Here is a 17,473-nt window from a genome sequence, read left to right on the forward strand (position 1 = left end):
TGCTTCTACCCGTGGAGTTGTGTGTTTACTGAGAGTCAGCTGTGTTATTCTCTAATATATTTATGGCGGTTTTATTTGTTATTGCAATTATGTAACATAATTACTTTAAATGAAATATGAGTACCAAAAGGGAGCTGTTGTTTTTGTGAAAATTCAGTTGACTTTCAACTTATGTATAACAAGTGAAATTTCTCAAGAGTTCTCTGATGAAGCAGTAACACTTTCCTTTTGGGAAAACCTTCAGGATGGCCTCCGAGCCAAGAACTGAAAGAACATTACTTACCTGCCACCTCTGACATCACAGGATCGAGGGCGCCCTGACAGGGACTGGACCTGGGGAGAGACACAGAAAGCTGGGCTTACTCATTGTCAAGCCAAATTCAAGTTTTTAAAAAGTGTCTTCGCCGGTATCTTGGGACTCTAGTCAGTGCAAGTGAGAGTCAGCACATATAAACAGCATCCCCACAAAACAGCCATTTAAGCTTTGACTAGACTTTTCCAGGCATAACGGAGGCATAATACTAACAAATTTTCTTAATTTGATGCTTTCTTAATTTATCTTCTAGATGAATATTATTTTCTTATAAAAGGCCAATATTTTTCATACAGAGCTTTTAAATAAACATTCATTTTCCAGTTGGCCTGAGAGGAAAAGAAGAAAAAAGAAAAATAAAACAGGGTGAAGAAAGAGGAAATTAATGTCAGAAGAAAAAAAATATTTCAACAGGAATCTAAATTCCAGGATGGGGGGGATTTTCATTTTGTTTTTTGCTGTATCCCTGCACCCAGGATGCCTGGCAACAGGTGCCATATATATATATATAAAATGAATAAACCTATTGACTCAACTCTTTGCCCAGAAATGATTTATGGAGAACTGCAAATCCATAAGAACTAAGAGAGATGAGGGGAATTCCCCGGCGGTCCAGTGGTTAGGACTCGGCGCTTTCACTACCATGGTCCTGGGTTCAGCCCCTGGTCAGGGAACTAAGATCCTGCAAGCCGTGTGGTGTGGCAAAAAAAAGCACTAAAAGAGGAGACGAACACCTCTTCCCAGAGAGGGCACCTCTTCTCTGGTACTTGGGGAAGAGTGGATGCCACTGCCCCCTTTGTGGGGAAGACACAGTTGTCCTCTGATAAAAGCCTCCAAAACCATCTGAGTCTCCATAGCCAAAGACAGTGGGCTGCTTCTCCTATGTTTAAGTATGTGAATTTTAAATCTCCTTTTTTCCCCAAAAGACTAAACATCAAAACATCTTGCTTTTACAAAAGACCATTCAAGCCCACCCTAATGCTAATGATGACTTTGGTAGACTTGGCAGAAGAAACTGGAACTGACTAAAGGAAGCCTGATCAGGCGGCGATGGTCAAGCACGAGACAATACAAGCAACTGCAAAAGCACATCTCAGGGCCAGGGCAGACGCACTGCTTTCTTTCAAAGGCAACGGCTTCTCTATGGGAAGAAAGGCCAACTCAGGTACTGCTGCTGGGACCTCCCTCTCTTCCACAGCAGGTGAGTTTACAGAGAGAGCCATGGTGGAGACAGGGACAAGTACTCAAAGGCTCTTAGAAACCATTTAACAGAGGACTTCCTTTCTGACTTCTGGAGGACTCGGATCAAATGGCCTTGATTAAAGAAAGTAATATCTGGTAAACCAGCAATTCTGGACAGAAGCTGGTGACTGGCAGGCGGTGTTGGCTACAAAACAGAAAAATCTGCCTGTGACTTGTAACCAGGTTTCACTGCTTCTTGTAATACAAATGAGATGTGAGGGACCAATAGGTTTTTCTGAATGAGTAAATTCAGAAAATTAGGAAGGCAAGAGATCGCTGTACTAATTCATCAACACAACTATGATAATTTTTATTTGAACCATCATTCCCTAGTACATTCTTCCTATCTCTGTTCCCAGACATCCGCTCTGCCTTTTTCCCCAATTCCTCTTGTTTTCTCCTCAGCAGAATGTGACGATGACCTCTGAAGTACAAATATTCACTGACAACAAACATAGCTGTCCACCCACCTCCTTGGTCTCCCACAGCTGTTTTGGCAGTGGCTTGGGAACGTTTAGCAGATTCTCTTCCTTCAATGGGCTGGGGAAAGACACAACTAAAGGGGAGAAGAAGCACATTCACTGTGTTAGAAGGAAGCCAACCCACCTTTGGCCAAACCAATTATCTTTGTAAAAATGATTGATTTAACACATATTTATTGACTGTCTACTAGGGAAGGTGCTTTGAGCGTTACTACGGGGGTTGCATAGGTGAGTAAGACATGAATTCAGCCCTTGAGGACTTTATACTCTAGTCAGGGGAAAGGACAAAATGTGAATACCCATGTCTGGAAGGAGAAGCCGGGGGAGGCCCACAAGAGCGAAGGCTCAGTGTTGCTGAAGGGTAGACCAGGAAGAGCCCACGCCGGCCTCTGGGGCTCGGCACTGGGGCGAGCCCTTTAGGGACACAGGAAATGAACATCCCCAGAGAGGGAGGAATAAGAACAAAGGCCTAGAGAGAGAGGAAGTGGTGGACGACTACTGAGCAGAGCTGCTCTTTTCAACTGGAGTGTAGGGAAAGTAAAGGAGAAGGGTAGGAAGGTCGAGGCCAGATCAGGAAGGGCCCTGCAAACTTGGCGAGGAGAGGATGGAAGAAAAGGGATGAGGTGAGACCCACAAAAATCCAGGAGAGAGGAAATGAGGAAGATAACAAAGAGAGAAGAGGAATATTACACGGCAGACATGGTGGCAGTAAAGCTACCTGGTCATAGGCTGGGAGTGGGGGATAAAGAGGAATTGAGAACCCAGAGGACTGAGGCTGGGCAGCTGAAGGGCCCTCTCCTGGCTCTTAAAAGCTGTAAAACAGCCTGGCTTTGTATCAAGGGACCAATCCAGGGCTTTCTGTTTTAACATTCTGCCAGGTAAAACAGGAGTGCTGAGCCATAAAAAAGGGAAAACTTCTTGTTCTCAGAGAGAGACAAGAAGACAAAGGGCCAACTCTCAGGAATTAAGGGATCTGATGTTAGGAAGGGGATTCATTAGACAGACGGGTGACGCTCAGAACTACGAATGCTGTTAGGTTCTGGTGACCATGTAAGCTCCAGGGTGACTGTCATGACTGTCCTGTCTTAGCCCCACACAGGATGACAGACCCCAGAGAGAGGCCACTTCAAACAGACTGAAATTTCAGAGTAAATTCTGAGAATGAGGCAATGCTCTTTACAGGTGACCTACTCAGCACCATCACAACAGCAGTCATTTCTGCTCAAATATTCCAGGCTTTATCAATGATCGCAGGTGTGTGAATTAATCCTGATAGTCAAACGACTCTCTTTGGAAAAGCTTATTTTGTCAACCTTCTTGTTTTCTTCCTTTTCTTGGCTTCCTTGTTAACTTGTCTAACTGTCAACGTAAACTGCTTCAGAAATGTCAGTTCCATGATGGCAGGGCTTTTATTTTATGCACTGGTGGGCAGTGCTTAAAATAGTACCTGGTAAACACTGGCCCTACAGTCCTCTCTCAACAAACTGGAGGACAGGAATAATAGGTTTGAGAGCCTTTATAAAGCCATACAATGACTCAAGAATTAAAAAAAATTTTTTGTAATGTACCGCTAGATGATAGGAAAAGTTTCAAGGGCTTTTCCCTCAAGAGTGAGGTAGATTCATGACTCAAGGCTACTTCTTGTAAGAGTTTGGTCACAGGAGTATGGCTGGAGTGTATTCCAGCACTGTAAAGGGGATTGTTTCCTTAGAGTAGTTCATTGTTTTTAGTCTCTTCATATCCAAGATTGGTTGGGAATTCTTCAGAGAACTCATTGGGGGAATGCAAACAACCTTGAAGCCATTTCTTTATCTCTGTCCTAGTGGATTAGATATTTATTGCTGTTTCAACTTTCCATGGTTTTACTCATGGCCTAAAATGGCTTGCCCAGAAACGAGTATATAAGATGATGAAAGAGAATTGTGCCTCTGGCGCAAGATGCTCCTCATTTATCATATTCCCCACGAGTCCTGACCGCTGCGATACATAAACCTAATTTAGTTGTTCACTTCTAGATTATGAAAATTAAATTCCAGATTATAAAATTTTAGGGAAAAGAAAACAGTGAGTGCCTGGTACTGAATGAATAAATGAACTGTGTCAGACCCTCATTTGTCAATGGCTTCGAGAGTCATTTAGTAGCTCTCCAACATTACTTTTTTTTTTTTAATTTATTTTATTTATTTATTTTTGGCTGCATTGGGTCTTCGTTGCTGCACGTGGGCTTTCTCTAGCTGCGGTGAGCAGGGGCTACTCTTTGTTGCGGTGCATGGGCTTCTCATTGCAGTGGCCTCTCTCATTGCGCAGCACGGGCTCTAGGCACGCGGGCTTCAGTAGTTGTGGCACGTGGGCTCAGTAGTTGTGGCTCACGGGCTCTAGAGCGCAGGCTCAGTAGTTGTGGCGCACAGGCTTAGTTGCTCCGCGGCATGTGGGATCTTCCCGGACCAGGGCTTGAACCCGTGTCCCCTGCATTGGCAGGCGGATTCCCAACTACTGTGCCACCAGGGAAGCCCTCCAACATTACTTTAATCAGCTTTATGAAACTCATTATCTTCTGCAAGATCTGCAATTTCATTCTGCAATCAGTTTGCATTTTCCTCACATTATTTATATCTGTCAATTACTGACTCACAAAACTTTCTAAACAGGCAGAGAAAGACAGCTGAGGAAGGAAGGATACTGGAACAACTAATGGCTTAAGTGACCAATTTATTAATATTTTCATGTGATTACAACTTTTGCTTCCCTGCACAACCTTGTGACTGTGGGACTGTGGGACTCAGGTGATGAGGAGCCTTGTAATCTAACCACACATTTCCTTTCTCGTGGCCTTGATCATGGCTAGCCTTAATTTTATAGAGCATCTCAGGAAAGTAAACCAATCAGCAGTTGTCAGGACTTTGGGAAGTCCTGAAAACATGAGTATTAACTAGTTCAGATGTTGAAAGAAGGTTATGAATACTAAAGTCAGTATCCCACTCAGAATAGGTAGGTGAAACCAATTCATACCTTCCCCATGTACGTCGTTCTCACCATCACAGAAACCTAGTGGGAAAGAAAAAAAAAACACTTTTATGTGGTGCTTTCACCTTTATTTATTCATGAATTAGTAAGTCTTTCTGATTCAAAATAGAATTTTGAAAATTCCAAGGCAATTTCGGTACACTGATGGTCAAATCAGTGTACATTAGCATTTATAATAAAATTAAAATAGATATGGCTAATTTAAGTCTAAAGTTGGTGCCTATCTACTTTTCTTTAAAATTATCTCCATCTTAAAATTTTTTACTGCCTCTGTCCTGAAAGAAGAACAATTTACAAAGTCTGAGAACCTCTAACCAAATCACAAAGAAAAGAAGTATATAGATCGAAACTCTCTTCCAAGTGCTTTATTGTGGGGGGAAGGGGAGGTAACTAAAAAAGTCTACATCACTGTTTCACACTCACTATGCACGTCTAGAGAAACAAACTGGAAGTTCCATGCTGAGTACTGTTATTTATATTTCTTGCAAACAGTCATTTTAAAAAGAAACTTGGGACTTCCCTGGTGGTCCAGTGGTTAAGAATCCACCTTCCAAGGCAGGGGAGGCAGGTTTGATCCCTGGTCGGGGAACTAAGATCCCACATGCCGTGGAGCAACTAAGCCCGAGCGCCGCAGCTACTGTGCACGGGAGCCAGAACTAGAGACTGCGTGCTGCAAACTACAGGGCCCATGTGCTCTGAAGCCCGCGCGCCGCAACGAAGATCCCGCATGCCGTAACTAAGACACCACGACGCAGCCAAAAATTAAATAAATAAATAAATATTTTTTAAAAAGAAACTTATCTGGAGTCTCAGTCAATTTAAATAGTATATATGATAGCTATTCACAAAGTTTTAAAAATTTGACTTGTAATTACTCAGCCATAAAAAGAAATGAAATGGAGGTATTTGTAGTGAGGTGGATGGAGTTAGAGTCTGTCATACAGAGTGAAGTAAGTCAGAAAGAGAAAAACAAATACTGTATGCTAACACATATATATGGAATCTAAGGAAAAAAAAAAAGGTCATGAAGAACCTAGTGGCAAGACGGGAATAAAGACACAGACCTACTAGAGAATGGACTTGAGGATATGGGGAGGGGGAGGGGTAAGATGTGACAGGGTGAGAGAGTGGCATGGACATATATACACTACCAAATGTAAAATAGATAGCTAGTGGGAAGCAGCCGCATAGCACAGGGAGATCAGCTCGGTGCTTTGTGACCACCTAGAGGGGTGGGATAGGGAGGGTGGGAGGGAGGGAGACGCAAGAGGGAGGAGATATGGGAACATATGTATATGTATAACTGATTCACTTTGTTATAAAGCAGAAACTAACACACCATTGTAAAGCAATTATACTCCAACAAAGATGTTTAAAAAAAAAAAATTTGACTTGTAAGGAATTCTGATCCATAAAATATATTGCAGATGACAAGTAGAGTATATCCTATTGCTCTAAGCTAAAACCAAAGAATCGTGCCAAGAATGTAATACGTTAGCATTCTCTGTGGAGTAATCAAATATACCATATGAGTTTTCAGTATAAGATCAGGACAAATTTTTAAGTTTTAAGCCTTTAAATATAACTTACTTCAGGTTTAAATATGTTTCTGAATAAGCTTAACCTATAAGTTAACCTGATTAGTCTATAAAACTTAAGCCAAATGTCTAATAACCATACATTGAACATAATTAAGTTCCTGCACTGACTGCTAGGTGTGGCCAGACGATACAGTGTAGGTGAGGAGATAGAACACGGAAGCAAATTCTGTAACACAGGCAGAAGATGTAAAATTTTAGTGGCGCCCTGGGGCTGGGCAATACTAAGAATCCCCAGAAGCACTAAAATTAAAAATTAAGAACACTCATAAAGACAGCATTTCTTTCAGGCCCACAGAACAGAATCCAAGTTAGTGATTTAAAACTCTGTTTAGTGCACATATAGACTATTTGGGTAAGCTTGCTAAAATGCAAGTTCATGGGCCCAAACTGCACAGATTTTGGTTCAGAAGCTGTGAGAATGGGCCTGGGAATCTACATTTTTTAACAATCAGCTCAGAGGACTTTACTGCAGATGGTCTCTTAGAGAGACTTGGACTAGGCTGTAGCTTAGTCATGATCTAACACGCCTACTAAAGACAGGCAGTGTGAACAGAACACTAGGAGACAGGTGTGGAGAGACGAAAAGGTGTGGCTCTACAATCAGCACATCAGAAGGAGGGGGAGAAGCTTCTGATTCATAGTTTGGTTTCCCTGGGATGCTCATATTGGGAACTTGACCATTCAGATCACTTAAAAAGTGACAATTCTATTACAGATAAAAAATGAAGTTTGACACAGCAATCTGGTATAGTACGTTGAAGCATCTCTTTATCATTAAGGCACCAATCACTCTGGGTTTAATAAATAAGGCCAGTTTTCCATTTAAGTAGTAAGTCTGACCTGTCCCTGGAACAGACTCAACTGATGGCTACCTTGTGGAACTGCCTTAGTGGGGAGCAGACACCCCACATAATATCCTCGCAGACTGGGACAGAAAGAAAGCCTCGTGGAGGAGGTGGCACCTGAGTTAGCCACTGAAGGACAATGACGAGGATGATAATAACAAGAGCCACCGTGACTGTTCTCTTATTACGTGCCAGGCACTTACATGGATGATCTCAGGTCATCCCCACAGCAACCCCATGAGGCTGGGGCTATTATCACCCCCAAGATCACACGCTAGGAAGTTTGAAGCAGAACTCCGGCCTGTGTGCCTTCAGAATGTCCAACTTGCTTCACCTGGAGGAGTTTAGACACTCAGGAATGAGGATGAAGGGGATGCCCCAGTGTAAAGACAGGAGGAGAAGGAAGAGGCGGAGGGTACAGCAGGGGCAGAGAATGGTGTAGTCTGGCTGGAGCTCAGGATGGGAGGAAGGGGTGATGAGGCTGGATTGAAGGTGTCTGTGAGTTATCTGGCTTGATGCAGGGAATAGAAGGTTTTGGTTAGAGAAGTGACATGATTATAGCTAAGCTTTAGAGAGATTGTTCTTGCAGCAGTGTGAGATGGATTGAAAGGAGAAAGCCTAAAGGCAGGGAGACCAAGTGGAAAAACCACTGTAATAGTCCAGGCAAGAAGGAAGGAAGTAGGGTATTAATTGCCAGTGAGGACAGAAAAGAGGCCGCAGATCTGGGATACCCTGCAGGGAGAACGAACACAACCCGGCTACTGAATGGGTGTGAGGGGTATGGGAATGAGAGTAATTAAAGACAACTAACTCCTGGTTTAGAGTTTAGGTAACTAGAAGGATGGTGGTGGCAATAACTGATATGTTAGAATCAAGCTAATGTATAACCAAAATATCCACGGCTGGATTTTTACTACTGGATAAAAAATATCATATGATACAACTATAAATAAAAGGATAAAAATAAAAAGGAACGAGTTGTGACTGGATATCTAGAAACAGAGGAAACTCATATCAATTCCACAGGGCATGGAACAGCCATGACCAAGGCTGTGTCTGTGTTCCAAGAAACCTCGAAGTCTCGGAGCCGCTGAGGGCTGACCTCCTAGTGTAATGGAGACCATGTTCCCTCTCTCCACTGCCACGCCTGACGAATCTAAAATAACTCCTAGCACAGCCTTGATTTGCTGAATAGAGGCAGAGGCAGGGGGTAGATCCCTTAACCAGAGTGTGTCCTTTAAGAAGCCTCTGGCTTCAGCCTCCCCATTCTGGGCCCTCCTGTCATCTGGGTGACACTCTTGCCCCGCTTTAGATCTGGGATGCTTTTGCCATCCCCCTCTTCCTCCTATCCGTGCAGTCAAGCTTCTTTCAGGGTTACTTGCATTTTAAACATTAAACGAAATTGAGTTATTTGTAGTGAGGTGGATGGACCTAGAGTCTGTCATACAGAGTGAAGTAAGTCAGAAAGAGAAAAACAAATACTGTATGCTAACACATATACATGGAATCTAAGAGAAAAAAAAAAAGGTCATGAAGAACCTAGGGGCAAGACAGGAATAAAGACACAGACTTACTAGAGAATGGACTTGAGGATACGGGGAGGGGGAAGGGTAAGCTGTGACAAAGTGAGAGAGTGGCATGGACATATATATACACTACCAAATGTAAAACAGATAGCTAGTGGGAAGCAGCTGCATAGCACAGGGAGATCAGCTCGGTGCTTTGTGACCACCTAGAGGGGTGGGATAGGGAGGGTGGGAGGGAGGGAGACACAAGAGGGAAGAGATATGGGAACATATGTATATGTATAACTGATTCACTTTGTTACAAAGCAGAAACTAACACACCATTGTAAAGCAATTATACTCCAATAAAGATGTTAAAAAAAAAAACACAAAAAAACTTTAACCTGCGCTGGTCAAAGGTGTTGCCTCTGGCAAGGTCACTGAGGTGGGAGGCAGGCCTCTTTCCCTGGGGAGGAGCTCAGGGCTGTAGTTCTCAAAGCTGGTGACACTCAGCATCTACCACTCTGGGTGCAAAGACGACAACCCTCATGCCCTCTTCTGCCCGTAGCTCTAGACTGCCCCCTGAAAGGACAGGGACCACCACAGCCCCCTCCTCCACTCGCTGGTGAGGAGTGGAGGGGAGATAGGGACAGTCCTAGGCTATGCGACAGGGCAACGGGGCAAGTGTCACAGAGTGCCCTCATGCTTACCCGTTGTGGGGTGTGTGTGTGTGGGTGTGGGTGTGTGCCTGTGAAATGGTAATTAAACTGCACATGCTGCCAGGGAAATGATCAATATTTCTCTTTATAAATTCTGGATAATTAAACAAGAAGAGAGAAATTATAAAAATCTTGTTTGGATGTATAAAAGTTTATTTCTAGCATTTACATCAACTGCTTACCATGGATGCCTAATTGCCGTGCAACTCAATAACCATTATGAAAATTACTAACTACGTATCAGTCTAATGGCTTTGTTTTCTTGGGACACAAACCTCTGCTCATGAATGTATCATAGTTTATTGTTTATGTAGTTAAGCTGTGAGCAGATGCTCCCTTATCATCTGGTCATTAAAAAAATAAATAAATAATGGGAACATTAACTGAGGTTACATCATTATGCTCAGGAAATATTCCCAGGGAAAGAGCAGTTATTGCTTCTGCTATGGAGCCTAATTCTGGGCTTCAATTATATTTTCCCATCACTTTTTAAATCTTTACTTTATTTGGTTGGTCCAATAATAAGAAATACCTTTTGGAAAGCTAGTTGATATTTTTAAAGTCCAAAAGGAAAGAAAATGAAAAACTTTAATGAATGACAGGGGGAAAAGTACATGAAACTATTTAAAATAGCTCCCACCAACAAATATAATTCTCCAGAAATAATTCCTATCCTTGGAGACTTGAACAATATTTTAAACACACTGGCTTTCCCATGTAAACACATCCATATTTGGATGTGTTTCTGAGTTCTGCTATACTTGCAAGGCAACTTTGCAGAAGCAGGCACACAGTTCAGATATTCAAGCTGGAGGTCGGCCCACCTTCCACGGTTGAGAGATATTGGGGCCCAACGGTTTCTAACTGCTGATGTGAAAAGGAGTAACCCAGGAATTCTGCTCCAGGATTTCTTTCTTTCTGCTTTTTGTATTGCTCTGTCTACTAGGATCAACACTGACATTCTTCTGCTTTTCTTATTCATCCTCGCTCACACCTTCTGACATTTCTCACCTCTTCCCTCAGAGGCTACATCACTCTTGGCATAAATACTTCACTCAATTAATCACTTTCTTTAGTTTTTTTTTTTTTCTCTCTCTGCATGCAGGCCTCAAGATCTTGTTACCTATGATTTCCTTGTTCTCTCTAGGCCTTTGGCCCTTTCTAGAGAAGCGTAAACTTTAAACAGAGGGTGACACGAATGAAGGAATGGCAGAGGCAGAAATGCAGCTCTTTTTTGGGGGTTCCAGGTTAAAGCCTATCAGTCTGGTTCCCTCCCAATCTGGGGAGACTAAGCGCTTGCTGCACTTTGTTTAGGCTTATACATGCCTATAGTCTACCTACAACCCTACCTATACGGAAGCTAAACTACTCCATCTTCCCGTATATCCTACCTCTCTAAGTGGTGAGCAGTGGACCCATATCCAATTCCAACGTAACTGCCAGCTTTACTCTCATATCCCCATGTGTGGAAACATAGCTAGACGGTCCTAACCAATTCTAAAAGAGCTCATACTTGACAAACTGTTCGGATAAATGTGGCATCCCTGAATTTCACCAAGGGAACAAATGCAGCATTATTACAACAATACAGGGATTATTAAATCCCATCCCTACTATATGCAAGGAAATAAGACCCGGAATATTCTCCTCAGAAGGAAAAGAGACTATTTAGGGTTTAAACTACCTAAAAAGTAAAGAAAACTAGAAAAGCTAGCATTATCTTGGGCAAAGATTTATTTATTCCCATTTCAAGACCAAACACACAGCCCTATTTATGGACAAGAGTCAATGTGCATAAGGAATGGATAGTTCAGGACCATTGTTCCTACTAGATTATAAGCCCCAGAAAGGCAGGCTTGGTCTGTGTCTTAGTGAACCAGACTTGGTTCACGTGCAGGTTAGATTCAGCAACTAGAGTGTGCTCTGTATGCATAAGCCACTGAGTAATTTCTCCACACTCTCCGTCACTGAGGACTCCTCTGTGCCAGGCACTGTGCGGAAGGTAAGACCATAAGACGCTGACTGTAAGAAATCTCCTGGGAGCAGAAGGAGAGAAGCACATCCACGAGAAAGGCAGTCAAGTGACACAGGTGCCGAGATGGCCATCTATAGGTAGGAGCTTTGGGATGTTAGAAGGACATGGGGAGTTCTGGGCTGGCAAAGGGAGGAAGGTCAAGGATGGCTCCACAGACGTAGGGACAAAGCTGAGGGCCCTGGTCAGGTGAGCCAGGAGTAAGTTAAGAGAGGAGGAGATGGGAAGAGGATGGAACATTAATAGAAACTGAAGTAGTTCACCCACTTGGGGGGAGGGGCTGGTGAGTGAGGAGAGAAGGGAGAGAGGTGGGCAAGGGCCAGATCCTAGAGTTCGCGTCATTCCAAACTGAGAGATTTGGACTCTCTCTGGGAGGTGAGGGGGTGGCACTGAGATTTTAAGCAGGAGAGGAATATGATCAGATGTGGGTTCACTCTGGAAGCAGACAGCATGAATCTTTTCCCCACTCCTGGTCCCCCCTGGCCTCTCTCCACTCCTTTACTCACTCTGGCCCCAGGGAGGTGGAACGATGACCTGCAGCAAAGAGGGGAACAAGTGAGCGGGGGTGCCGCCTCCACTCTGGCTCCCGCTCCTCCTGGCCAGGGGCGCGCCTTCCCTCGGAGAGCAGCCTCCCTGCCGGCCCTGCCCTGCAGTCTGACCTCGGTGCTCCTGCGGGGGGCGGGGGCGGGGGAGGGGCGCCCTGGGCCAGTGCTGCCGGCCACTGGGGGCGTCAGTCTCCCTCTGGGGTTCAGTCTTAACAGCCACGGACCCACAGAGAGAAGTCACTTCCTCTTGTCAGGAAGAAAGGTGGTATTTACCTCCACCCGTCACTTCTACTTTTATTTCTCAGTTTGTCCAGATTCTGGATGGGAAAAAAGGACTTTCAGAGAACCCAACATAAAACTGGATTGGGAGGACATAAGATTGGAAATAAGGAGACCAGTTAGCAAGTTGTTATGAGTCCCTATAAAAATGATGAGGGCCTGAAAATGGAAGAGTGTGGAGTAGAGGAAGCTGGAGGGTCAAGAGATGCCAAGAAGAGAGAATTTGCAGAGGAAGAGGCAGGAGAGAAGCTCCATTCTTATTTCATCATGAGCACACACACATCTCCCCTGCCAGGAGTTTTTCCCTGAGGACGACGAATCGGGGAAATGCACTCGTGGTTTAAGCTTTTCTCTCTCCCGGTTCCCATAGGACAGAATGAGAAGGCACAGATGCTGTTAGCATCAGGCCTGCATGTCTTACCCATGTATGAGGCAGGCCAGGCCGACTGGCCCCCTCCTCCATAGGGGTCCTGGGGCTTGGTGCTCAGAGCACTCGTGTGAAGAGCAGAGTCAGAATTGGTCCTAATGGGGGGAGGAGAGAGTCTGGCTGAAAATCCATTTTTCCTTAGTGAAAATGCAATGTTCTTTGCTGAAAATTACCAACAGGAGAGAAGGCAAGAACAACAGATTTGCAATCATCCATAAAATGAGGGGTCTGGACCTACCTGAAGTCCCTTAGATCAGTAACAGCCTCTGAGGATGGCCCACACCCAAAAGACTGTAATTTGTACTTGTATGATCTTTTCCTTTGAAGCTAATGGCATAATGATCTGGTTCAACAAGGCAGACCCTGGATTCACAGCTTCCTCCAAGAAACTTCCCAGTTTTCCTCGCAACTCAGAAGATCGCTGTGATCAGTATATTCTCTGTGGCTGCACTAGCTTTTCCCCATCTGAGAATAACTCCTCCTATATGAAGGATCACCTATAGCAGTGACTCTCAAACCCTTCCAGGGAGAATGCAAGGTCAAGACAACTTTCAAAATAACCCTAATGTGTCCTTTGCCCTTTCACTCTGGCTCTCTCATGAGCACAGTAGTTTTCCAGCAGCCTCGTGACCTGTGATGTCACCGCAGGCTGAATGCACAAGCAGCGAATCGAGCTATCTTCAAGAGATTTGTAAAAGGTACAACAATGCCACTCTTCTCAGTAAATTTTTTTTGTTTCAGAAAATATAACTGTGCTTCTTAAAAAAAGATATTTATTGACATGTAATGAGTTTATTATTGTTATTTTGTTATTTCTAAATGCATTAATAAGTATCTTCTATATATCTCTCAATTTAATTTCCAATGTCAATAGTGAAATACAAACAAATATACTCACACAAACAAACACTGTTTGAGGGCCTCAATGGCTTTTAAGATTGCAAAGGAGTCTTAAGACAAACATTTTGGGAACCGTTGAACTATAGCAAATTTCTGGAATTCTCCCAGACAGCTCCAATTTATATTTAGCTTCGACTCCAAGAGATATTATTTACTTATCTCATCCAAGGGTCAAACTGTCTGCCATAAAAAGAACTTGTGAGAGACTTGAAATTAATCTAAAATGCTTCTTTGTGGGCTGTTCCAGGTGATGGCCTCCTGTGGCCACTAAGCCATGTGGCTTGACTGTGCACCATGGCTGTGTTGTGTTCAGACAAGGGAGAGGCGGTTCAGAACCTGCATGAAAAACAGGAAGAGTGTGGACTCTGGGATCAGAGAGCCCTGGGTTCAGATTCTAGCTCCTTTACAGATTCAAAAAGACTCAGGAGAATATCAATCAAATGCAGAGAGACAACTGGGAAAATCTGAATACAGACTGGGTATTAAATAATGTTAGAAATTACTGTTAATTTTGTTAAGTGTAATAATGGCATCGTGGTTATGTTTTTTTAAAAAAGGTTCCTATCAGGCTTATACTGCTAGATATATTTACAGGTGAAATACTTTATCTGGCCGGTGGTGGGATGGGGGTGTGGGGGACAGTGGGGTAGAAACAGAAGCTGAAGGATGGGCACACGGAATTCTTATAACTATTTTCCTTTCCAACTCTTTTTTGTATATGTTAAAATTTTGCACTAATTTTTTTTTTTTTTTAAATCCCAGTTCCATCACATATTAGCTAAGTGGCCTTGGACAAATCGTTTATAACCTCTTAGAACAGAAAATACTACTCATTCTTGTAGAATGTTATCAGGATCGAAAAAATGACCTATGTAGAACACTTACCACTGGGGTCCAGCTCAAAGTGATCATTTAATAGCTAATGTATATTGAATACTTACGATTCCCAAGTTCCTTATGTATCTTATTTAATCCTCACAACCACCCCTTGATGTTGGTACTGTTATCTCCCTTTTCCAGATGAGTAAACTGAGGCATAGGGAAGCTACCTAACTTGCTCAAGGTCACAGAGTAAGAGAGGCAGACTCTGTTATCCACTCAGACCTCATGTTCTCACACTGCTGTAGTGTCCTGAGCAGACGTTCACTACCTGGTGGGAGATTTGGGTTCCTTTTTTTTTTTTTTATATATACTTCATATAATTTTTATATACTTCACATAATTTTTTGTATATACTTCATATAATTTTTATATACTTTTTAAAAATATACTTCATTTTATATACTTCATATACACTTCATATAAACACAACTGATATAAACGTACTCTGGCAAATGGATGATATATTAGAAAACATCAGGACAATCAAGGTGACTAGCTTAAAGTTTATTTCTACTAGAAAACAAGCCATGTACCTGTTAAGTGCAGATGTTAGCCTGAACCCAGGGTGCTTCTCTTCCTTCCAAGGAGGCTGCTGCCTTTAAAAACCAGAATAACATACAAAGAAAAAGAAGTTCAATCCACGGGGAGCAAAGGAGAACCTCCGGCCTGGGTTTGAGAACTGGCTCCTCTATTAACCCAGCTGCACGGCTGACCTCTCCAGTTCCTGTGATTTCTGATTTCCATGATAAAAACTATCACAAATCCATGGGAACAGGAGGAGCAAATGAGATAGCTGGGCACATAACAAGGTTTTTGTTTTGTTTTTTTTTAAAGGTCAAACAAGCACCTTTGAATGCCTTTTGAAATGTTTCAAATCTATGACCAGTTCCTCTCTGGGGATGTGAGGTCTTACTCCAGATGTGTGAAAAACTACCCCTTGTCACAGACCCCGAGTGCGTGGAGTGTGCGCGTGCGGGTGCCTGGCCGGCCTGGAAGCAGAAATGCTGCAACCCCACACAGACGCCCATAAAGAGGAATATAACTGTTACAGTAGCCCAGTTTATGAAACTATGAATCTGACTAATCCTCACGCTCTGGAAAGCCTACGACAATTTTTCTTGAATACAAAGTTTTAAAATCTCAATTTGGAGGTATCCTTTTATGATTTAAAATAAAATATTGTCCTTGTCCTACAATCGTAGATCCCAAGATTCTTAAGCGCTGCTGAAAACCTACTTGAGGTAGGGGCCAGCTGTCACCCATCTTCATATCGACCTTTTCCAGGTCCTGACTACATTATCCACAGTAAGTGCTGCCAGTGTTTGCCCCGAGAATGGATGGAGAATAGATCTCAACCCAGAGAGCTAAATTTTCTCAATACGTACATTTCAAATGCCTCTTAAATCTGACTAGGTGATCTGAAAATGATACCATGCATCCATCGGATGTAACAATCTTTTCAGTTACTTTTATATTCTGTCACCCTCAGTATTCAAAAACACTCAACTTTTTGGTATATATTCTCTATATACAAAAATACTCAGAGAGACCCTAGGTCAAATCCACTATGCAAAGTAGCTTTAGGAGCTTACTAAAGCCTTATGTTTCTTTCAGTAGCTTACCAAGACACGTTATATATTCAAATATAAGAATACAAAATCAGAGTATTATGTTGATAATTGTATTCCAAATGTGTTTCTATTTGGTCTTTAAAATGAAGATCTAGATTGATTTAAATAACTTAATTTTAGACTTTCATATAAGTCTATGATTATACATGGAAAGACTTAAGTTTTATAAGAGAAAACAAGAGTCTGTGCTTTAGATTAGAAATTTCTAAAACAACATTCAAGGTGGATACAATAAAGCGAAACCATCCAAAAATAGCACATGCCCATTATATCTTTGAAAATAAGGCTTGCTTACCTTGGCCAACTCTCATCCGGGGGCTGCGAGGCGTAATTAGCTCCAAATGTACTACCATCAAAGTAGAATTTTCAATAAAGGAAAAATATAATGAATGGAAAGTTGAAGCAGAACTAAGAGGCTGGAATCGTGGGGAGTTCAACAACTTTTCTGGTTCTTATCTTTATCTCTACACCCGACATCTCTTCCTCCATGGTTTGGCTTATCAACTTCCTCTGGAAAAATCTATTCTATCTTCTAACCAGTGCCATCTTTGCATGATTCACATGGGGTGTTTCTTATTTTTTTTCTGCTTGCCCAACATCTTTTACTTTCAAGAACTGCTTCCACCCCGACCCGAAACCTGGTAAGGCTGTCATTCTGTGTGGGCCTGCCTGCCACACAAAATGTACCCAGACCCAGTATTTCCAGTCAAGGTAACTTATCCCCCTGTGACTGGTTCAGGGATGGGCTCATGATACAAACAAGGGGGAAAAGGAGTGCCCCCAGCTGAGGTGGTGAGCCCAAGGACTACGTGGACCTGGCTTTCTCTCCCTGGAAGTCAATTCAGAGGTAGCACCTCACAGATACTGAATCTCGATGCTATTGTACAAACCCCTGGATCTAGCCCCTTGGGCTTCTAGTGACATAAGCCAATAAATTTCCTTTTTTCCAAGTTGAGGGTTTCTGTTTCTTATAACCAAAAGAGAGCGGCATTAGGTTTGTGGAGAAATGTGAACCTCCTTGGGTTGTCAGGGGCCCCGTTTTATAA

The 17,473-nt window shown here is 42.8% G+C and overlaps 1 protein-coding gene across 3 annotated transcripts in view; it reads right to left on the minus strand.

Moving 5' to 3' along the window:
* The window catches only part of CRTC3 (CREB regulated transcription coactivator 3), a 109,191-nt gene that overhangs the window by 18,085 nt on the left and 73,633 nt on the right, over window positions 1-17,473 (minus strand). For 2 of the 3 annotated variants that reach the window (XM_068558216.1, XM_068558209.1), the window contains exons 4-9: window positions 16,723-16,784; window positions 15,330-15,392; window positions 13,009-13,109; window positions 5,047-5,082; window positions 2,026-2,111; window positions 284-333 (exon numbers count right to left, since the gene is read on the minus strand). In XM_068558216.1, coding sequence (XP_068414317.1) covers window positions 284-333; window positions 2,026-2,111; window positions 5,047-5,082; window positions 13,009-13,109; window positions 15,330-15,392; window positions 16,723-16,784 — 398 coding nt within the window. The remainder of the gene's footprint in view (window positions 1-283; window positions 334-2,025; window positions 2,112-5,046; window positions 5,083-13,008; window positions 13,110-15,329; window positions 15,393-16,722; window positions 16,785-17,473) is intronic. The other variant, XM_068558223.1, reaches the window with a different exon arrangement.

Source organism: Eschrichtius robustus, chromosome 1, assembly GCF_028021215.1.
Source record: "Eschrichtius robustus isolate mEscRob2 chromosome 1, mEscRob2.pri, whole genome shotgun sequence".
NCBI classification, from domain to species: domain Eukaryota; kingdom Metazoa; phylum Chordata; class Mammalia; order Artiodactyla; family Eschrichtiidae; genus Eschrichtius; species Eschrichtius robustus.